A 24,826-nucleotide genomic window follows, 5' to 3' on the forward strand; every position below is an offset into this window, starting at 1 on the left:
CCCGAAGTGGTGGTAGAGCAAGTTATATTGGGATGGGTAACAAGTGCATACTAATAAAGAATTGAATTTAAATTCCTCAAGAAACGCTAAAGAGATTTTTTATTCAACCACTGTAAGTTATCTTCTTAGGTCCATCATGAATGCTGCTGTAGTCGAGACAGGGAAGACGCCCTCCGGCCCGACGGACTGATAAATATTTATTTTAACAGCAAAGCTTGTAGCCATTACACGCGAGTTACGCTACAAATCATGTTTAATAAACAAGTAGGTAACGTATAACAACGTGTCAACAACCTTTCAAGTTTACACACTGATACTCAGTAGAGGAAAAATGTATAGAAGAATATAATTAAAACGATCGTTAAGGTTGTGGGAGGCGCCTGGATTCCAAAGACTTTGGGAGGACACCGTCAGGTTTTAGTGAGTAGGCCCTGCCCATCTGGCAGGGAGAGCCTCACATAGCCGACTGGTTCGCCCGGGGCAGTGGGTATGCAATTTCATGCATTTCCTGACGAAAAAAAGGCGCCTGGATACAAGCAGCACAGCGGTCATTGTGGTAATCCTTGGGGAAAGCCTTTGTCCACAAATTGACGTCTTATGGCTGAAACGAAATCGATGTATTTTATACAGGTACGTAACGCACCTGTAACTCCCCCGGATGACTATGGGCGACGGTAATCACTTACCATCAGGTGATCCGTCTATTCATTTCGGCCGTTTGGTGTAGTGGTTCAGAACGGACTACTATGCCGAGAGGTCCCGGGTTCGATTCCCGGCCGGGCAGAAATTGAAATGATGAATTTTAATTTCTGTGATGGGTCTGGGTGTTACTATGTATAATATGTATGTATTTAAAAAAAAAAAAGTATATAAGTAGTATATTATCCGTTAAGCTAGCACCCATAACACAAGCATATTAATTGCTTACTTTGGGGCTAGATGGCGCTGTGTGAGATTGTCCAGAGATATTTATTTATTTATGTCCAGAGATATTTATTTACCTCCTGTCTCATAAAAAAGGCACCAATATACGTTAAACTACGTTACTAGAGTTCACTAAGAACAAACCACTTCTATGCTTTCTCCATTCTCCTTCAGTCTTCACCGTATACTATAATGAGGTATTTTGTTTCGTAACCTTGATTGGGAGCACCCATTCATTGCCCTAAATTCCTTACTAATCATAGTGTTACATGCGCAAATATTTTGCCATATAAGTACAGTTATCTTGACAATCTGGTTCAGTAAGAATGGCAGGCTCATAAGAATGGTAACCAGGCTTTAAACTAAGATAATTGAAATAAGGATAAGGTTTACCTACTTATTCATTTTATGTAGATATTTTATGAGTAGGCTCACTCTGAAACTCACTTCTCTGAACATTACAAACGGACTTGAAACTAGAACTTTTAACAGTAATTTTAACATCGTTGTCTTCGTAAGCGTTACCGCTTTAGTTAAATTTCTCGTTTAACATTTAATTTTTATCATAAAAGTTCCAGCAACTGGGATGACCACCTAAATCGACTAATTAGAGTCTCTAATTATACAGGCGTCTTTCTATGACTTAATTAGACCAGTGCCTTCCGAAGTATGGAATTATATTTCTTTTAAACAATCAAACCTGTAATGTCCCATTTGGTCAACATTAAGTGATTTTTCACGACTTGTGTGATCGCCACACCTGGGAATTGAACCTGGGACCTCACTGAGGAAATACATCTCTCAATCACAATGCGTTAAATAATGGATAATAAACCATGCTACGAGCATTATTATGTGTTCTCTGCCGCTTCACTTCCAGGACACGATATCTATCTTTTATTGTCCCCAATAAGCTACGAACTTAAGAAACACACTTTATCATCACCAGTCAGGTTACCCAACAATTTTAGCGTACAACGTAAAACCAGCGAATTACTTCCTACTAGCGTTTTACTGGAAATCATAATCCGTGTTGCGTTAAACCCAAAAGTCATTTGCCATTGTCTTTTGCAGCATCGATCGGCTAGATTAGATCGATATCTTCCTTTGATCGATAACTCGGATCGGAAGAGCACGAAAGTGGGATAAGTCGTGATTCCACTAATTATTGTTACGTTGGCCGTTGCGACAAAAGTTTGCCTCTTATTGCGAATCTGAAACTAGCCATTAATCAGCCAGCTGAATTAGTGACTGTTTGTTTTATTACGTGATCCAACGGATAATATGTCTATCTTGAGAAACGGTTGTGTAATGGTGCCTTAAGTGTTTCAAATTAGCCAATGGGCTAGTAACTGCGAGATTAGTACTGTTTATATTAACATTTGCAAAAATGTTACACGAGTTACGATAAAGGATCTGGTTTAGCAAGTAACTTGTGAGATTACGTTCCTATTAAGTACCTACTAGTTATCAAATCCCTGATAAGTATTTTTGTTTATTGCTGACATAAAAAACAAACACATTACATACCGCAGTTAATGAATAATGGTTAAAATAAAATAAATCTCTTAACACAATATGTAGGCAACTTCTTACTGTCTTTTTAAATTCTTCACTTTGTTGTTGTTGTTTATGCCCTTTGCTAATACGACGTGGTTTAATTACCTACACCATACAAGTGGAGAACACCACGTCATTAACTCTAAAAAGAGGCTATAAATTTTTCAAAATACTTTTTGCTGCACTAAAACCTGCGTAGGCCCATATTTTCTTCCGAACGTACCGGTCACAAATTAGTCAACGCGACTGCTCGCGTAAACGTATGTCGGCAATATCACATTATTTTTATGGTACAACGCGTCGCTTAAATTATTGTAGCAGTACTCGTAAATAGTTTTATATCTTGCTATACGTTATTTTCGTTTTTTCGCGGACGTCCCGTATTTACAGCGGTTGTTTAGAGTTGAGTTATTGTGTTTACGACCAAAGTTTCCTCACGTGCGTACAGGCTAGATTTAAATTCTGTATGTTCTTGAGAAATGTTACTACACGAATGGAGAATTTTGAATAGTTTTTTAAGATATGACTGGGTTATTGACTCCTTAGAGAAAAATTGGATATATTTTTTTATTATTATTCAGAGAAAACAAAAAGACAATTATTTTCAACGTTTCTAAACAAAAAATCTATTAATCTCGCGTAAAAGATTTTTACAGTATCAAATCAGAATTGCTATCATGTAAAAACCGCATACTGTACAGTATGATTTGCCACGGGTCAAAATGTCAGGGAGAAAAACGCCCCGTCCAGAACCGCGCGTTTCCGCGCCGTGCGCCTGCGCCGATAATTTGCTCTATTGAATGCTATCAATAGCCTAGACGTGGAGATAATTTCATTTGTGGAAGGGTTCAGAATTCAGATCAGATCACATTACTGTGTAAGGCATTTGTTAAGGATTCCTAGTCATACAATGGTTTTATAAGCATTACCGGTCTGCCTGTCAATCGAATGATTGCAGACAATACAAGTAGGAAGATAACTATTGCAAAAGGCGCAGTTCTCACATGTATTATGCAAAACAGTCCTTTGGTTGGCCTTGGCCTTCTGAGAAAATATTTTTCCCAGTGGACAGTTTCAAAAGCTACCTATCGGTCATTTTAGTAAAAAACAAATTATAAGAAATAAATAGGAAAACTTCTGGCAAATAACACCGGAACAAATGCATTAGAATGCGCTACGGACTAGATTGTTAGCGAACCTTCTAAGCTGCAACATCTATTGAACGCATCTCTTCCTCAAGTCATGCCCATGAGCATTCATTACACTTCCTATTGAAGAGTCGCCTTTCGACTTTGATAAACAGCGCATTTAAGCGCTAAAAGGACAGACTCTACTATATTATGCGAAGGCATTACTGAGATTGCAGATCTGTAGCAAGGGTATGATTATGAAGCATTATCATTTCATGAGCAACGATTTGTATGAGGCCCTGGTTGTATAAGGTTACTTTTTTGCAGTACAAATAAAGTAATTTAATGTACGATTCATTATTTCACTGTAAAGGGAAAATGGCTGTTTACAAAAGTTTTATCAGCGCAATTGAAAGGAGTTTTCAAGCATTTCGATTTTGTAAATAACTTCAGACAATGTGCGTGGGAGTTTCATTGCCTAAATTGTCATTGATTCTTTTTCGGACAATCACTGGAGTTCCAAATCATTCACCTTTATTTCGGTACAAAACCATGGTTATTTTTGGAACAAAATATGGCAAATAGATAGCAGATACAAGTAAACAATGCAAGGAAAACGAGTTCTGTTTCCCAAACCATTACGAACCGTGGACGGCTATCGGCTGGCGCCGGCGCCTCCAAAGTGACATTTAGCACGGGACCTTGCGCTCGCGCAGATTTGCGAACAATGCCTGGTGTTCCGGGAATGGGCCCCAGTGACCTCGAGCTCGACCTCCGAGCATGCAAATGTTTACAGTTTTACACATGCCAATCAGTGGTGTTGACATGTCGTGTGTTGATTCGCAAACTGATGACTGGGTGACAGACGCGTCGTCATGAGTGCTGACTCATGAGACAAGAATACGGATGGACACGTGAAATTTTTATTGTCAATTTGAATCATGAAAATTGGTAGTGACCTGACCTACATAAGTCAAACGTATCAAGCATTGAATACCTACCTACTTATTGGTACTCCACTGAGCATGTTTCTTGGCTACTCTTTCAAGCCACTGCTTAAGGTGCCTGTCAACCTGAATATCTTTGGGTAGGTGTTTATTTGACCTTGTTGAAGGTCTTACAAATGTAATTCATAAATTGGGATGGCACCCTCCACTCTGCAGACGAACGCAATATGAACATCACTAAAGAACCGTGGTTCTTACCGTAGAACCAGAAACTACTTACTTAATTTTAAGTAAATTAATGATGAAGAACAACTTTGGTAAATTAGGAAAACTTACTAACTTACACGTGTAACCTTTTTCCTTGATGTCAAAATGAGTGCAATAAATTTTTGCAACGCTGTTAAGTAATAATTGTTCATAAAGACCCATTATAATCGGTGGCTAATTAATCATAATCGTGATAGCATATTATGTACTTTATGTTATCGTTAGATATCATTCATTGGTCAAATTGTCTGTCCATAAGATTGATCTACTGGTCCGATTCAATAAGAGGTGTTTAAGCACTCGCCCACGTTTTGGCCGGACCGTAAAGTTCAAAGAAATTGCTCAACATGTTCCCACAAGTGCGTCACTTACAGATTAGGTAACGACCGACCGGATCTGCGGGCTTATTAAACAAAAAAAAGATCATATCGCTGACAAAAGACCACTCGGCGACCGAAAGTGATAGTTCAACTAATAGATATCAAGCGCGCATCGGGCGAAGCGCACCGTCACTGCGGTCACTATAGATAGTTCACGCCAATAGAAACTGTCAATTTTATGAGAATATTATAAAAGGCTGAAACACACCCCAAACCACTAAACATATTGTGCTGAAAGGCACGACTTATGCCGGTTGCAGACCAAGAGCTTAGCTAAGTTTAGCTTTAAAATTCACAAAACTAGCGCAGTTTTCCATAACTGTGTGACGTCTGCAGACTGCAAACTATGTTGGCAACAAAGCTAAACTATCTTAGCATTTGGTCTGCAACCGGCATCAATCTGTGAGTTGACTGTCTCAGTATCCTTAACATTGGTTTACTTTTCAATCAAAGATAAGTAACAAAGTAATTTATTAGACGCAATTAAAGTTCTATGTCAATTTTCATTCAGTCTTATTTGTTCGCAAAAGTACCGGGTTTTAATGGCGCGGACTATACCCGGCACAGTAAGGTTCGATTACAAGATACGCTTTAAATGTATTTTATTAGACCGAGATTGTGCGTGCACTCACCTACTGCTGATCTTGCAGATATTAATGCTATAGAGTTGTTTTCAGTTGGTTTTGTAGTCAGGCTCTATACTCGTACAGTTTAAACAAAGACATAAAAGCTATTTATTATAAGTACTTACTTCACGTAAGCCTTTTAAGCTTATCGTTAATAATACGGCTTCGTTCAGTAAAAGTACTGTTAAAGAAAGTCTTCACAATCTTCATCATTAACGTTTCAGTGCCCTCTACGATTCCAATTAAGTAGAGCCGAACAAAGATACCTTTTGTCTTTAATTGCTATGTAATTTTCAATAGCATCCATCCATTGCAATGTTCAGACTTCGCCGCTGTTCCACGGTAAAATTAACCAATAACTAACGTACTTAATAATATTTCACAACTACAAGTTATTGATAGTAGATAGCAGTAATAAATATCCCTAATGTTAGTTTATTACCAGATCCAATCACACTAGCACATCGTTAAGGTCTGCGGTGCACTTGACCAACAGAACAACGGGACATTCATCACATTTGCTAAATTGCAGTGAAACACTAGTAGCAGAGGAAACCATCTTGAATGGCGGACGGAATGCGTGTGTCAAAATTGCGCCTATTTACCATACATCAGAGCAAGGGCTGGCAAAAGGGCTAGAAGAAGAAATACCTAAATACTATGTAGTAAAACTAAAAAAAAATATTTTTCTTTACAATGAGGAACAAGAGCTTCCTCGTTTGCATCTCACTGGAAAACGATGATCAAGCCGAAGGTGGAAGCGAGCTTTATCCGGACTCCTTCCTTAGCCACAGAAGAACAGGTTGCCTAAGCTGTTACCTCTGACTACCGGAATATAACAATGTTACCTATTAACATTATTGTTATGGCGACAGACTTAGGTAAGAAGGTGGTAGCTAGTCAGGCGGACTCCGAACAAGTCGAAGTGGTGGTCTACCAACCAAACCGAGCTGGAATTTTTCCCCATTGGGAATCGAGTCTGAGTCAGGCTACAGTCGGCATTAGCATTGCTAACAAACAAAAGTATTATATTTCTGGTTAAATATCTAAGAACTAATCATAAAACCCATTTTTTGTATAGATACCTAAACAGGCATATCTTAATCTACATTCTGACTGTTAGTTTCACGGCCACCAAAAGGCCAATGGCAATGTCAATACATAATATTTTCACGATTTTCAAATAATAGTCTTTTTGCATCGATGAATATATCAATTCAGACAATCTTCTTCACCTTCTTTTTTATTTGGCAAAGAAGTGTATATGTAACTACGATTGTAAAAATCTTTGAAGTTATTTCTGACAGCCCTACATTAGTAAGTCCATGTGCATTCTGCGTTGGGGTTATTTTGACAAATGAAGCTGTCTGCGCGTGAGCAGGTGAGCGCTACCGTGTGTCGCGATGAGTTATAGCGGAATTATTAGCTTGGGAAGAACAATTTTGGGTAACGGAGTAGCTGTTATAAGACGCCAGTTATTTAAATGTCTAAAAGTTTATTTGTTTTGTTACCTAGATTATTATTAAAAAAATATTTGGGCAATGTAAGTCCACCTGACAAAACATAATCTTTCGCTTTTCTTATCCAGCTACTGCCACTGTTGAGATCGTCTGTCCATAGAGCGTGAGCGTTGGCGAGAACCTGGTTTCCATTCGAGAACCCTATAGGTAATACATTTACTTAATGCATAATATCGACGACATCATAAAGGTAGCAGGAAGGCGCTGGACGCAGGCCACTACCAACCGGGGAACATGGAAAGCATTGGGGGAGGCCTATGTTCAGCAGTGGACGTCCTACTATGGCTGAGATGATGATGATGATGAAAGCTTAATATCTAAGTAGAGTTAGCTGTAATAATGTAGAGCTTATCATACAAAAAAACCTTTATCCTTGGCCTAGGACTTTGATACCCTTGAAGGAAATGTTTTAAAAATATTAACAATTTCCTCTTATTTGACCTTTAACAGATCTTTGGCCCCTCCTCCTCAAAATAGATATTTACGTTTTTTCATGCTATGTTGTAGATAAACGCCCATTGTCATTTTAACTACACAACTCGGAACACAATGTACCTATACCTACTTACTCGTACCTATAGTATACTTACGAGGACATATGTATGTTTGTATGTACACCTACAGTTCAATGTGCGCATAAAATACGTAAATAATAACACTTCAGCCTTGAACTACAAAATTTCCATAAACGGAAAAGATGAAAAACAATTGAAGACAAAGACCTGAGCCCCAAGCACAAAAACAGATAAAGACGAGTTGATGAAACGAACCCATTACCATGATATTTTCTCACTACAAAGAACTGATTATTTATGAGTGAGAGAGATGCTTTTATTGCGAATGATCGAAATGTTCGTGCTGCAGGCACAGATCTTGGAGATGCATTAATACGAGAACATAAGACATTAACATACGTTACACGGGCCACTGCGATGAATCGGCCCGATACGACTATCGCGGGCTTAAGTTAAATAAATGGAGCTCTTAATGTTCCCAACAATTCTACAGCACGTAGTGTTGTAACAAACTCTTGGAGTCTAATTTGAGCCATTTTTGAAGACTCAAGTCTTGTAAATAAAACTTAGAGCTCAAGTTCAAGTCCTTCAAAATTTTTAGTCTTTTGTAAGACTCGAGTCCTGGCAAAAGGAACTCAAAGACTACCTAAGTCTTTTTATAAGAACTAGTGACTGTGTCCTCTAAATCCATAGCTGTAGTTTGAAATAAATAAAACCCGAAAGGACTTAAAAGACTCGAAAGTACCCAGTAGACTCGAAAGGACTCCAAAGACTCAGAAGACTCGAAAGGACTCGGACTCATGAGACAACGTGACCTAGTCTGTCAAGACTTGAGTCTGGAAATGAAGACTAAAAGACTCGTTTCTTACAACTCTAACAGCACGCCTATTGTACCGTCGGCGTATTGATGTAGGTAAAAAGTTATTTTAAAACACTTACATAAATAATATCAGATAAATCTGACGTATAGCACTGAAGGCGAAAAAAGGAAGTCTTTTATTGAACCAGCATACAAACAAAGGGATATTACTATTTTTGTTTACAAAATACTCTCAATTGTAATACGAAAACATATTCAGAAGAGGAAATAAAAATTCTATAAATAAGTACCAATTTCCTCCCCGAGTTTGTCAGAATGCCAAATAGAATGCAGAATACTTACTCGCTGCCACAAAATACTTACTAAAAAATAAAAAAAATGAACATTACCTACTACCCTACCTATTACATTACTTATGAATAAGTTTGCGAATTTTGAAAATTAACGATTACTTACTAAAGGTAGTTTAATAACTTATAAAAATATAAAGGTAATCTTATTAATTTCAGTAGGTAAGCTGAAGGCTACTGACAACGCCACTCTTGTGGCGGAGTTTTGGGCTGACGCCGTGTTGGTTTGTTGTCGACGCGACAAGAAGAAGAATAAGTAGGTAAGCTGTATCCTAGATCGTACTAAAGAATAGGTAATAAACAACCTCAGATTCTGTATTCTGAGTAAACAACATCTCTAGGTAAACGAGTTAGAATTGCGAAACAATTTTTTTTTTTCACAAGATTTCAGTAACAGTATACGAAATTGCGTATAAAACCTCGTGTCTGTAAAATAACGCTACCTTTCGCTTATAGTGCTTGCATTTGTTCTGGCTGTACACTCCTACAGCTCCCGGAAGGCTCAGCTGTGGCTCAGCTATTCCAGATTTGTAATCTACTTCGAGAAACATCTATGCAATTCCCACCCCATGCAATTTATGCAGTTGTAAGAAGTAATCGTAGACCTATATCATGGAAGAGATGCAGTGGAAACTGCTTTTATTACAACTCAATTTAATAAAACGGAGTTAGTAAATAACATATTTAGTCGGTTAAAACATTTCAATGCGAGCGAAGTATGGATAAGCGTTAATTTGAAACCATTGCAAAAGCTTTCATAAAAGAAACTCAAGGCTGTATTTCATGAAGTCTCCGGATATGTACATACTTAATTTAATTTACGTTTGGCGCCATTATTATCTTACATCTGACTTTCATCTAGACTGTAGACGGTGTTGCAAACTTTGACCCTGCGCCAGAATTCGGGTCGGAGTGAGGGCAATATCCCGCACCGTACATTTTAGGTGCAACACCACAAACAACCTCGGATCGTATTCAATCAATACTTTGGCTATGAAGATAACTATGATATTAGAATTCTATTAACCCATGTTTACCTTCTGTAGGCTAGCAAGAATATGGAGGCGTAAAAGCAATAACGAGGCATGTACCTACTTGGTATTATTCAATAAAAACAAAAAATAATTTGTAGATCATTTTATCATTATTTCTTTCTACAACATGAAAATCTGTGCTAAAGTTCTGAAAAAACTTCCTCAGTGTTTACATTGACTTACCATTATCGGATTAAACTAAGTAAATACCCAACTACTTCCAAAGGTATTTTTTTTATGAAGACGTAATAAAATGGCGTCCCGCTACAAATGGGACGTCTCCTATGACTAATGCCGGTACATCGATAGTCTAGGAAAACCCAGGTGTAGGTACTAAAAAATGCATTTACTTGTTGCCATCTTGGTTGCACAGCAAGCGAGGGCGCCCCGCGCATGCGCCCTACCCTCATCGATTTTTCTCAATTTGACAGTTCCTCGTATGTTTTGAGGAATCACTCACCTCCGCGAGCAAAGTAAACAAAAAATGGCTTTAGACTTTTCCGCTACGTATAAGCTATTAGTTTTAGGCGATTCTAACGTAGGCAAAACTTGTATTGTGCACAGATACTGCGACGAAAGGTATTACGATATTTACATTTCCACAATAGGTGAGTAAAATATTTACCTTACGTTTTACGAGCCTTTGTGAGACAGGTGATGGTGTTTTAGTGCTTTGAAACAGAACGAATCCGGGATTATATTTTATATTGCGGATGTGAACGGGAACAATGGGCAGGGACGTGAACGCACGGCCCGTTTGTACTTACAGGAAGTTTTGCATCGCCTTACTATCGGAGTTCATTAGTGCCTAATAATCAATCCGTACGTGCATTCACATTTGATCCTTTATGATAAAATTTATAATAAAAAATATGAGGTTAAACAAAATTAAGGATACCTAGTGCACTTTCTTTGTCCTTCAATGTGTTGTGTGACAAATATCTACATCGGTACGTATTCTCATAGATATTGTTTTGTATTTAACCTGAGTGACCTGACTATACACCTATTCGATTCTTTTATTAAACAAATAGGTGAGAAAAATTACGAGTTTCTAAAAAAAAAACTTCTGCTCTGTACTATAGTTGCTATGTTTTGTTCGAAGTTGTACATTTGGGACACAGAAGCCCAAAATAAGAGGGGTACCTATCATTTTATTTTTTATTTATTATAGCTTTGTATTCCACATTTTACAGTTTCTTTCAATTCATCTGTATCTCTTGTTTGTGGTACCTATCATTAGTACTGATAAATTGAGTGTGTAGATATTCTTTTGTTTTTCTTTTCCTTACGCGTCGTCATAATTTTCAGGCATAGATTTCAAACAGAAGATAATAAACCTAGATGGCGTGCCAATCAAGCTTCAGATATGGGACACGGCGGGACAGGAGCGATTCAGGACCCTCACTACGGCGTACTACAGGGGAGCCATGGGAATCATCCTCATGTATGATATCACCAACCTTGAATCCTTCAATCATCTCTCGTATTGGCTGAGGAATATTCAGGAGGTAGGTACCTGCTCTTTTTTTAATCTGTTTGCTCTTGCATAGCAAGACTCAAGGAAGTGTTTATTCGTGAGTGACGCCTTCTATGTTTAGTGTCGCAATAGCCTACATTCTTATAGGTATTTATTGAGAAACTATCACTTTATTATTCGGCATGTGACGATGCACAGCATCTGGTGAGAGAGATGCGTCTACTTCCGGTGTAGTTTTTTACCATTTATACCTTAAATGACGTCATTTCCGCAATTATTCAATAGGAATTGATTTGACTTACTTCCGTTTGCCGCCATTTTAGTCACCTGGGGGCGAGCTTGCTCGGAGTTCTTCATAGCGTCTTTAACTTCCAAACTAGCAACATCGTAAGCAGAAACTCTGCTCAGATTTTTACTGAAATAATTTATTTCTCAACGTTCTTATACTAAGTTTAAAATTAAAAAGTGCAATTGACCGCGCGTGTGTGACCGCGAACAACATTTGTACGTGATGGTGGTTGGCGCCACCGGTGGGGACGAGTGTCTTCCGGACGACGAGCAGGTGGACCCAGAGCGTCGGATACCGGAGAAACTCGGACCCTGGCGAGATTCAAAACGGATGAAACGAGGTACGTGGGATTCTGATAGTTTTAACACTCTTTTCGATCAAATGAGCATTCTCGCGAATCTCTATATTGTATAAATAGATTGAATAACGTACCCACAACCATCCTATACAATTCTAACGGCGGCCCCGTCAGCCCCAATCGCAAACATTACCAATCAAAATACGTTGTTAGCATCACCACAATCGAACGATAACTCTTTCTGATACGAGTTTCTTAATAAATACCCCTTTAAAAAGGCTCATTGTGCTCATTAAATAAAGCACCTACAAATGCTTTACCACATCAACAAAGCACTTTAAACTACAACTATTAGTAGACTGGGCGGCCACCCCCAACACTGAGCCAGCTTACAGCTTGAATTATTAAATTCTAATGTTTTTTGCAAATCAAGAAGCTTAATAAGTATGACAAAATGTGCTAAGTGCATCGAACATGTATACCTCTATTTTGCAACAACATATAAATTGTAATGTGACATGCAATAAACGTTTTTGAATTTGAATTTGAACATGTCACGAGCGTATCCTGGCTAAAATGCCTAATAAGCATTGTGCGGGGAGCACCCTCCCAGTGCTGGATTTTTGTTCGGCAAAATCACCCTGTGCTCGTACTGGTGATATCTAAAAAATAATCCGACCTTGGTTCTCTAGTCGGTCACTTCAAGCAAAATCAAAACATAATAATATCTTTATTTGCTTAGACTGATTAAATTAGTTCTTACAAAATCGTCAAATACTAATAAGTAAGTAACCTTTACCTACACATCTTATTATCTTTAAAGCAAATACATAAGCCTCAAAAAAAAAAAAAAAAACTCCCTTCGATTTAGAACAAAAAGCCAAGGATTCCAAATCAGTCTCTTCAGGTCCCCTTGACGACCGATAAGTCAAATGACCTTCCACTCAGCAAATTCTATGGAAGCTGCCTTTGAGCGTACCTATCTTGGGCATTGGCAGGCGTCATCATTCTGCGGAGGTCAACCTGTTACCTGACAATGGTTCCAGGGATGCGTCTGCCATTCACCTCCAAGCCGGTGCTTGCCCCTGCACCTGCAACGCCGTGCTTTATTCAGCGTCTTAACACTCTTGACTGTCTAGCGCTGACCAAATAAGAATAGCAAAGTCAAGTTACTTTCCACTCAGCAAATTCTACGGAGGCTGCCTTTGAGCGTATCTTAGGCAGTGGTAGGCGTCATCAGACTGCGGAGGTCAACCTGTTACCTGACAATGGTTCCAGGGATGCGTCTGCCATTCACCTCCAAGCCGGTGCTTGCCCCTGCACATGCAACGCCGTGCTTTATTCAGCGTCTTAACACTCTTGACTGTCTAGCGCTGACCAAATAAGAATAGCAAAGTCAAGTGACTTTCCACTCAGCAAATTCTACGGAGGCTGCCTTTGAGCGTATCTTAGGCAGTGGCAGGCGTTATCAGACTGCGGAGGTCAACCTGTTACCTGACAATGGTTCCAGGGATGCGTCTGCCATTCACCTCCAAGCCGGTGCTTGTCCCTTCAACGCCGTGCTTTATTCAGCGTTTTAACACTCTTGACTGTCTAACGCTGACCAAATAAACCGAAATCCTGTTAAAACAGGTGCTGAAATTACCATATAAGGCACCGCTCAGCATGAGCCTGCTCCTCACAATATTCCTTCGCAAGAAGGACAGACCAAACAACCTATTCTATTAAACGTCCTAATCAGTAGATAAAATTATGTAAGCATTGATCCGATCTGAAGTAGTTGAATGCTAAATTCTAAATCTGGATGCAGATACCAATCACAGAGACACCGCCGGCCTCTCCGCATGTTTTGTCAAGGTACCCTAAAATTATCAATCTCTCGTTCTCTACTGCATACCGAAAAACATTGATACAATCACAAACTGCTTACTAAACCTCGTCACCTTTGACAAACCAGACGAGACAGCAACTACTAGAACGGAAGGTTAGTGTGTAACATTTTATCTTCTGGAACACTTTAAACCTTGTCAATTACGTGAACTTAGGTTCAACAAGTCGTCATCTCTAAGGGTTTTGTCGGTAAATACGAAATCTATACGACTCAACAAGTGCCTATAATGGTAAGCTTGATCTCCAGTGAGGGCTCATCACAACTCGACCCCACACAACCGATCCAATACACAAGACTCCAGCCCTGCATCTCTTAACAACCATCTGGATGTCTACAAAATATCAGAAATCATAATCAGAGCCTCTATTGGAACTGTCTCTCTAACTTTTCAACTTGAAAAACATCACCTCCTTCCGGTTCAGTCGGGTAAAAATAGCTCTGACAGCGCAAAATATTATCTCCCAGGTCGATTCAATCAATTTTATCTGACGATCTAGGTCGATTTACGGGGAAAACAACCTACTTAGTGGCATCTCCTGGGTTCAAAGGTAAATATTCTAAAAGTTCGGGAAACTGGATATCCAGAGACCCCACAGAGATTCACCAGCAGCCTTTGCAACGACTTCAACCAGGGTGGCTATGGTGGTAAACTAGGATAAATCTCGGCTGTCCCGTTTCTCACCACAGCAAAAGGCACCTGCTTAGCACCTCGAAGTGACCTTTCTGGCTTTTCTTAGCAGGGCTCGAGGCCGACCCTCAAAATACAGAATCTCCACCATGTTCTTACCACATGGTGACCTCCACGTCAGGATCAGGTAACATGTAATTTTTTAGTATGTTGAGTTGGGGGTAATAAGGTATCGTTCCTAAAACATACCTGGCAAAATTCCACTTTAAAAACGTATAAAATAACCTGGCCTTGGTGGTTAAACTAATGGCCTAAGGAAAACAGTCGTAGCTATATACTTACCTCTTGATGCTCGACAGCAAGATTTATCTGCTAGACTAAATCGTTTATCTACTCTTCTACTACCTTTATGCCCTGTGGGTCTCAACAAAATTCACTTTAAAATCGCAAACCAGTCGAAGGATGGTCGATTAGCCTTCTTTTTTCTATATGAAGTTATAACGTATCCAATTTTCGATTCGATCAAAAAGTGCTACTTATCTAGGGGGCTGGTATTACTAATCTAAAACTATATTAAAGATAACTTTAATTTTCTTACTAAGCATAAAAGCTTAACCAATTTCACTTCCTGATAAAGGCCTTAAACCCAACAGCAGGTATCTAAAATGTGACCTTTACGAGGCTTCTCGCAGACTAGCTTATGTATATTTTTCTCCTACCATCTACATCAGCTGCTGACATGACAAAACATAGTCTCACCTGAGTAATTTCAAGATTAAGTTAATAAACCTTGACCTACGAGTAAGTTCGGCACCGTTACGGCATCATACAAACAACTGGGAAAAATGACAGCAAATCCCAAAAAAAAAAAAACAACATAGGTAATGCCCTTGCTACGGTTGCGTAAGTTACTGGAATCAGGCGAGCAGAGGCGAACAGCGGAATATAATAACACATTATTTATTTATTTTTCAACACCAAGTAATACTAGGAATCTACATGAATAAAAACAGTATAAAGGTTGTTGGATTTAAAACCTCTCCTGGCATTGTTGACTTCGTTGTGGCATCTTTAATTTGGGTTGATATTTAGCCATAGATGAAATTATTTGATGAGATATCGGCGTAGGCAGAACAATAATAGCAATATTATAAGGCAGACACTTTTATTAACTGATCTACGACCGATACACCAAATAACATATTATTTAATTAATAACTTTCAATCAACAGATCCAAAGCATGTTGGATACTCTTCAATCACATCGTACGCCTGTATTATAAACTTATGTTAATGACTCGCATGAATCTTACTGCCATGCGGGCAAATTATATCAATACACACTCAATCTGCATTTTAATGAGGAAAGAATTTCTGAATTCAGTTCAGTAGCTTTCCAGTTTATTTATTTCAAACATACAAAAGTACAAGCCCTCCTACTTTGTGATAGTAGTGCTGCTCTCACTGGGCATTTAGAACAAAACATGTTAATACCCTGAAATTAATCATGTTCTAATCTAGTTCTGTTACAGAAACTCGAAAACTTTCATCACATAGCGCCATTGGTAAGTAGTCACCAGGAGCTAATAAACAAGTCTCTCACCAGATGCTGTGCATCGTCACATGCCGAATAATAGTACAAGTTTTACAAAACAATAAAACTTGTATTATTGAGCAGAGACGATGCACAGCATCCCAAGAAGGCCTCCTGGTGAGCTCTCTATGAAGAACTCCGAGCAAGCTCGCCCCCAGGTGACTAAAATGGCGGCAAACGGAAGTAAGTCAAATCAATTCCTATTAAATAATTGCGGAAATGACGTCATTTAAGGTATAAATGGTAAAAAACTACACCGGAAGTAGACGCATCTCTCTCACCAGATGCTGTGCATCGTCTCTGCTCAATAATACAAGTTTTATTGTTTTGTAAAACTTGTACTATTAATTGCGAAAGTTACTGTGTCGAAACCTTAAACAATTTTGAACATTTTTACGGTTTTAACGAATTAATTAGTTTTCAAAACATTCAAAATAAATAAAGGTCATAACTAGTAAACATAAACTAGAATTTGTATTTCTTTAACATTACAGTACGCTTCTCCAGACGTCATCAAAGTTCTGGTTGGCAACAAATGTGACGTTCACGAGAATCACAGAGCAGTGCCGAAAGAAAGGGGCCAAAAGGTAACAATTTAACCACATTTTAAACAAATAATTTCACCTAGCATCATCGAAAATAACCAAATACTTTATTTTTTATTTACAGATAGCTGACGACTTCGACATGCCGTTCTTTGAGGTGTCCTGTAAAAGCAACATCAACATAGAAGAAGCATTCCTGACATTAGCCAGAAAAATTAGGGAATATAGAGATTCGAAGGTACGTGGCGAAACGTCCAAATTATTTGGGAAAAACATATTTTTTTTCATTTGACTTACAAAAGACAGCAACGCGTTAGAATACTTAGTTGCTGTAAAAAAATTTTTTTTTGCATGAAAGTAAATACTAAGTTAAGTTAGTAAATTGTACTTAAATTGATAATGACATTAAAGACGACATAGGTTAAAATGATTTACAGGACACATGAATAAATTATACAAGCTCCCTCCATCATAGATCACGTCGATATCACATCGTGTGCGAATTATGCGATTGTGATAAAGTCAGGGACGCTTAAAAAGGTTGTAAGGAAATTCTTTTCTTTATTTCAGGCTGATGCTTTCGAGCTGAAAGAAAGAGACAACGTGATCAAGCCATCTGAATCCGAAACGGACGTGTCAAAGTGTAGCTGTTAGCAAATTTTTGAAAAAATAATTTTACCCGCATATTAACTGAGCGAGTTAGACGCAAAGATGTTGTGGCAAATGACTTAGCTCATTTTATAAGAAAATGCCTGGTGCTACATACCAGCTTACTACCTCGCGCAGTCGATATGCCCCAATATATGAACACAACAGATTAATTTCAATAAGTAGGAATTCCATTCAGTAGGTGAATCTCTTGTGCTCATTTATTGAGTTTTTTCGAGGCAAAGATAAATTCTTCAGCAGTCATGCAAATAAATAAGGTTGTCTATGCCTTAAATGTAAACATAGGGTACAAGGTCGTGGGGTTATAGTCGGCACTTAGACTTACTAAGGCAGTCATGTTTCGGAAGTGTACCCATGCAAGTACAGTCAGCGTCAAATAGTGCGTGACACCCAAAGTGGCCAAAAAGTTGACAACACAACCTAATAGGGATGATGACTAGGTAATGAAATCGAAATTCTATTTAGTCCGTCAGACTGATAATAAAAACATTTTGGACACATATTTTTGAATTTTTTTCTTAATCGAATAATTAAAGTATTACCTATATTGAGTTGAAATGTCGCGTGACGTCACTTTTGAATAAAAAATCGGGTCCGTGGCCGAGTCCCCCAGTATTCGACGCACCCGTGGTTGAAGCCCCCGATTTAAATAAATTTAATATCATATTATTATCGACCTTCTGTACACCCTATTCAAAGACAAATAAATATTTCTATTTCTATTTCTATTTTTTTCGGCTTTTGCACTAAGTACAGTCAACGAAAACCATGCATGTTTGACGTTATTTAAAATGATGTATTTAATTTTTTACAAAATTTCTTGCCCAACTTTTATAATTAAAACTTTTATTTATAGTTAGTTAAATGTAGAGAAAGTAGAGTTATTTTAAAGACTGATTGTTACAATTATTTTGATTAGGTAAAACGATTTACATGTTATTATAGGTAAATATAACCTATGATAAAATATGATAGGTTAAAATAAAACCTATTATATTTTTAGGTATCACTATCGTAAAATAATATTAAACATTTATTTGTACGATCAGTATAAATATTTATTCGTTTATAAATATTTTTGTGACTGACTGTACATTTGATTAAAAATTACTTCTATCTGATCGGGGGCGTCGACCACGGGTGCGCCGAACACAGGGGGACTCGGCCACGGACCCAAAAAATCTACTAAAGCGTGACGTAACGCGCCATTTCAACTCGATGTGGCACTGTTATTATTGAATTATGAAAGAAAATAAAAATATGAGTCTAATATTTTCTAATTATCTGTCTGACGGACAAATAATTGAAATTTTGTCATCTAGCCTATTGTAAACAAGACGTGTTACGAACTTTTTAGCTAACTTTGAATGTCACGAACAATTTGACGCTGACTGTACCATTTCAAAGAATGACCAACAAACGAATACCTTAGTGAAAATGCCTAAGTGCAGAATATAAAAATGTATTTAGGCCGTTGACTGTATAGTGATTTTTAAGTTAGTCTTTTTAGTACTTTTCAATAATTTGGTCAACAACGAACATGTCAATTCAATTTACTAAGTTACCGTAACCATGGTTTACATAGAATTAGTACGTAGTTATTGAGATATTGTGTAACTTAATAGAAATCACTATACAGTTAATTTTCTAATAAAAAGAGGAGCTGCATTCTTCTAATAAAAAGAGGAGCAGATCTTTCGAAGTACAGTCGAATTTAGATGTTCTTGAATACCGCTTGTTGCCAACAAGCACGTCACACCCAAACGAGTCACACTGGTACTGATCACAAACATTAAATTCCTTTAATCATCATCACCACCATCATCATCATCATTTCAGCCATATGACGTCCACTGCTGAACATAGGCCTCCCCCAATGACTTCCACATCGCACGGTTGGTAGCGGCATCCAGCGCCTTACTGCTACCTTTATCAGGTCGTCGGTCCACCTTGTGGGTGGTCGTCCCACGCTGCATTTTCCGGTACGTGGCCTCCACTCCCTCCAAAGAAACAATGTACAAAATACATAAAACATCAAAATAACGAAGTAATCTAAAGCTTACAGTAAGAAAATACAGGTTAACGAGTAGGGGTGTGACTGTTTTTCCCAACGAGTGACAGGGTTACTCATTTTGGTGTGACTCGTTGGGAACAAGCGCTGAATAAGCTCCTGTTAGACTTCTAGACTAGTGCTAGCTTCACGCGTTATCTGTGTGCATGCGTGTACCAACTTCGCGATTTCCAAGCACCGCAGTATGATAAGACTAAAATGTTATTATCTATTCAATAAATCGAATTCTAATATCAGAATGGCCTTAAGAAGTTTGCATACGACTCACCGACCAATACATCGGTTTTTAAAGTCACTGTCTACAATGTTTCCTAAATAATAAACCTACTAGGAATGTGAACCGATAGGTTTAAATATCAATAATACTCATTTAATTGTAAATCGTCATCACCATGTTAGTCATTTATTAAATAAGTCCTACTGTCAACCAAAATCTTAGAAACACAATGTTAGCTAAAGTACAATGATTGTAATAGTATATTGAGTTAAAGAGTAACTACAAATTGAATTAAAAATGTATTAAAAAACTATCAAAAAGTAGTAAAATACAATAATCAAAGGCCATATTTAAAATAAAAAGAATATTTTATTGTTTCCTATCACAGAAAAATAATTGTGTTTGGCAGTACACTTTATTAAAAAAATGAAATACTAATTTTCCTTTCTTCGACATGCGATTGTACTCGTAGTATCGATTGTTATTAAATCTTTTGTTTAACTTAAGCTATTGAATTAAAATGAAAGTTTGCGTTGTATTATGTAACTGCTATTTGTTATTTATTAAATTGCTCAGCATTGACATAGATTTAATAAAGCACATAATAATATCTAACGAATTTAAAAATATATACGTTAGGAATGGTTTTTGTAACTAGCTATTTGTCAACAATGCATTAAAATACATCATGCGTATGGGTTACATTTAATGCGATTACATTGGAGTCATAAATAACTTATTTCTTTATTATTCGGACCGATGACATAATTTTGGCATTAATTCGGTTTAAGCTGAGGACAAATGAGCGTACTTAACGGGCGTAATTTTCATGGTTTCATACAAACGCTCCTTAAATCTGTAAAATTGAGCTTTCATTTCGCTCTTTTGACCTCACCCTTACATTTTCCACTGATTACATTAATGATCAATGAAATATCTTTTGCCGTTTTGTATATCAATCAATTTTATATTTGTATATGATTTTAATAGTGCTTAGCACTATGGGCAGGCCCCGTGCTGTGATTGGCTGCTGGACAGATTTTAAAGTTCATTTTACGAATTATCTGTAATAATTACAATCAGATAATTTAATAAATATAAACTCAATTAAAATTATTTAGTATAAAATTGAGATTTGAATCAACATTTAAAAACTGAAGTCAATAAAAAAATTATACAATAATTTCTTATTATTGATAGTATGTTATTAGCACTAAAAAAATAACTAATTGTCTATGCCTAATTTCATTGCTCCAACTTTAATCACATTATTAGTAACAGCATTGTACCAGCACAACTAAACTAATATTAGGTTTTAACTGTTCTATGTATAATAAAGTTTTAATATAATAACCTTTTTTTCAGTCATATTAACTTTATCACCCAATAACATTGTAGATGGATTTCGATTACTATAAACAAAGTATGTAAAATACATTAATTCATAATAATTTCATGATATTTATAAAATTAATAATCAATAATCCATCTTAACACTATACATAGCTTCACTTAAAAAATAATAAAATTAATCATAACTTTATGAGTTCATACAAAATCAGCAGAGATTTATCAAAAATGTATGTAGTTTTTTGTGAAAAATCCATAAATTATTACATTATACCTGTTCAAACAATCTGCAATATGATTTTAACTAAAAAAGGGTCTGTAATTTTTTAGCTAAATTATCTAATTTACTAATAACTAAAATAGAGGTAGAAATCCAGCATTTTAGTGGATAACTATTAGTAAATCAATCTATAACCCTCATAAATTAAGTTTTTTCATCCTTTTCCTATTGTTAGGAATACGGGACTGTGATTCAGTTTTGTATGGCTCTGGTTCTCGTTTTATGGGCACTGAATTTGATATAGAAGATGGAATTTGTGTCAGTTGGGAGTCAGCTTCCATTTTTGGATTTGATATAGAAGGAATTTGAGTCATTTGGGAGTCAGCTTCCATTTTTGGGTTTGATATAGAAGGAATTTGAGTCAGTTGGGAGTCAGCTTCCATTTTTGGATTTGATATAGAAGATGGAATTTGCGTCAGTTGGGAGTCAGCCTCCATTTTTGGATTGGATATAGAAGATGGAATTTGCTTCAGTTGGGAGTCAGCCTCCATTTTTATTGTAGGTTGTATTGACTGTACAGATTCTTCTACTGTTTCTTGTTTTCTGAAAGTTACAGACATAAGGTATATAAAATTGTAAGAAATATGTTAATTAAACATTTAACTCAAAAACAACATAAAAAAAGCTTATTAACTTACAATTTTGTTACATCTTCAGGGACATCCAACTTTACTTTCAGTAAATCAGTCACAGTATCAGTTGAAGATCCAAAATACTCTTCATACATTTTATATTTGCTCATCATTGCTTCTTCATTAAATTGTTTAGTCTTTAGAAACTCTGGAAAATAATAAAATAAACATAGTTATTGCATTTTCACAACCAAGTTCAAAGTTAATCATTAACAATACTGTTTAAATTGTGGCTTGATGGGGTCAGTGGACACTAGATGATTGATTCTCAACTTTATCATTGAAGCCTTAAGGCTTTCTGCATCAAGAGCTAAAAAGAAATTAAGAATCATCTTTTCAGCCAACGGCAGTGTACTCCAGATGTATGCCTCAAAGCGTAATTTCCTTTTTCAGCCAGGTGCTGCCAGCTATCTTCTTCAGGTTTACAGTTCATCGAGCAAGGATATAAAGATAAAACTCTGTTTGTGTTTCAGTGAAATGACGTCCACTGCTGGACAAAGGGGAGGTAATCCACGACAATAAAAAAAACTTACTTATAGCAATTTCACCTCCCATGAGTTTATACTCTTCAATTTCACTATCCTTTTTATTCAGCAGCTCACACAACTCCGTTTGACTAGATTTTAACTCACTGACGGTTACCAGTAGTGGTTGGGTAACTTTTTGGAAAAACTGCAAAGTGATCAAACAAATTAATGTTTAAAATGAATTAATCATGCTATTTAAATTGTTCTTCAATTATGAATACTTATAGTTTGCAGTAAGTCATAATAATGTTTGCTAACTTGTTTTATAATGAAAAATAGTTTTTCACTTTTTAGGATTATTTGCATTAGGTGCGACTCTTTCTTGCCTCAAAGCAGGGGTCTCCAAACTTTGAAGCCTTGGGGCCATAATAATTATTTCGGTATGTTGCAAGGGTCATAACAATTCGCGGGCCGGATTGATGTTAGTGGCGGGCTGGATATGGCCCGCGGGCCGTAGTTTGGAGACCCCTGTCTCAAAGATAATAGCGTCATTTGACAATGTTTATACTTACTAATTCCCTAGATCCTTTACAAAGTTCCAACTTGACTTTAAATGGATATGGAAATGACATAGTCAACGTAATCGCTAGAACATTGTTCTCAGTCTTTTTGTCAACACTTTTTAGGTCGCCTGGATGGGTCAACACATGAATTCCTTTCTGGATCAAAGTTTCTGTGGGCATCTCCAGTAAAATATTACTGTCCTAAAACACAGCAAGTCATTAATTAACAGATGTGGAAACTATGAAGATAGCAATAATTACATTGAGGCAATTACTTACTTTTAGACTACGAACAAAAGTAGTTTTCGATAAATAGGAAAACCACACCGAGACAAAATCTGTTACAAATATCTGGTAGTCGTCGGTGAAAGTTAAAAATAGGTTAGTATCCTTGATTCTTTTCCACATTTTAAATAATCCTAATGCACTGCTTACAGTTCCTTTTAATTAAAGAACTTTTGGTGCTGATTAATTTGTTTGTAAACAACTCTCTGTCAATTTTATAACCTCAAAATGTCAAAATCTTTTTTTTTTATGTTATCCATCATTTCCTCTATGATCATTTTACCCATTTTATTGTCTATGAAACTTGATGTTAGTAATCGATTCTTCAATTGAATGATTTTAACTCATCAGTGGCACAACACTATTAACGAAATTCCATTTTCTTGATGTTGGCTGCTTTGGCTGTCAACCAATGACTAAGAAATAAATAGATTGAGCGGGCACGTACCACGCCGAGAAACACACCGAGAAACAGCGCCAGTGCGCTATGATATGATATTAATTTCTTCGGTCCACAATAAAAATTTGCGAACCCTTATTCAATGGTCAAAAATCGTCAACAAGTGTGAATTTACGAAGAATTAGGAATCGGATCCATCGGATTTATACACTCACGGATCGCGGGATAAGATTGCAGGTGATGAAAGAGCCCTAGTCCAAGACTGTATGTAGCATAGAGAAAAGTAATACATAGGAAATAGAGAACCCTCTCTGTCAAATTTTTGAGCCTACTAATTGACAGCCTGGTGTTAAATTCCCTGTACTTAACCTACGTACGTAACGCTCACATACATACATAGTACACGCACACATACATACATAAAGTCCACGCACACATACACACAGTTCACGCACACATAGGCCCTCATAACCTTCAAAGAATTATTATTTTTATGATGTACAATGTAGAATTTTTTCAAATCCATTATTTTGAAAATATTTATCTTTATGGTGTACGTATGTATTATTTTCAAAACAATGGATTTGGAAAAATTCTACATTGCACATGGAAATGCAAATAAGTAAACAAAAACTTTTGAATTTAATAATTTTACTTTATTTATGAACACACATAATATTATACACCAAAAGCGTCTTTTCGCAAAGTTTTCAACAACACTAAAAAAGCATTTGCACATTGAGAAAACTCAGATCACTTGTGAACATAACAGAAAGTTTCTTCGCGATTCACGAAGGAACGAACAAAACTCCAATGAACCAGAACAGCAGCAGGTACGATGGAATGAACTTGAATTTGACTCGACGACTCTTCAATACTTTAATAGGGCCACAGAAAACTTAAATGATGGCTAAGAAAACAAGAATGCATTTAACATAACAAAAACAACACCGGCCATTTTGGAGGAAAAACAAAGTTGCCATATGTTAAATAGTAATTTCTACTACTCTATTATGTAAATTATAACAAAAATGACAATGTTCAGTTTTAAATTAAAACAAATTAATTTCATTTAAAAAAAGTTTTCACATTGT

General features: G+C 36.8%; 2 protein-coding genes across 2 annotated transcripts; one reads left to right on the plus strand and one right to left on the minus strand.

The window, feature by feature from the left end:
• Positions 1–10,516: 10,516 nt before the first annotated feature.
• Positions 10,517–18,007, plus strand: LOC135073828 (ras-related protein Rab-8A). The gene is made up of 5 exons (XM_063968028.1): positions 10,517–10,681; positions 11,385–11,584; positions 16,748–16,840; positions 16,923–17,036; positions 17,369–18,007. The coding sequence occupies exons 1-5, from the start codon at positions 10,558–10,560 to the stop codon at positions 17,450–17,452; spliced, it is 615 nt and encodes a 204-aa protein (XP_063824098.1). The 5' UTR covers positions 10,517–10,557; the 3' UTR covers positions 17,453–18,007.
• Positions 18,008–18,671: 664 nt separating this feature from the next.
• On the minus strand, positions 18,672–23,543 carry LOC135073829 (uncharacterized). The gene is made up of 5 exons (XM_063968029.1): positions 23,327–23,543; positions 23,057–23,248; positions 22,551–22,689; positions 22,024–22,165; positions 18,672–21,928 (listed from the first exon to the last, which is right to left on the minus strand). Exons 1-5 carry the CDS (start codon positions 23,453–23,455, stop codon positions 21,523–21,525), a joined length of 1,008 nt encoding a protein of 335 aa, XP_063824099.1. The 5' UTR covers positions 23,456–23,543; the 3' UTR covers positions 18,672–21,522.
• Positions 23,544–24,826: the final 1,283 nt, after the last annotated feature.

The sequence above is a fragment of the Ostrinia nubilalis genome, chromosome 8 (assembly GCF_963855985.1).
Source record: "Ostrinia nubilalis chromosome 8, ilOstNubi1.1, whole genome shotgun sequence".
Taxonomy (NCBI): Eukaryota; Metazoa; Arthropoda; class Insecta; order Lepidoptera; family Crambidae; genus Ostrinia; species Ostrinia nubilalis.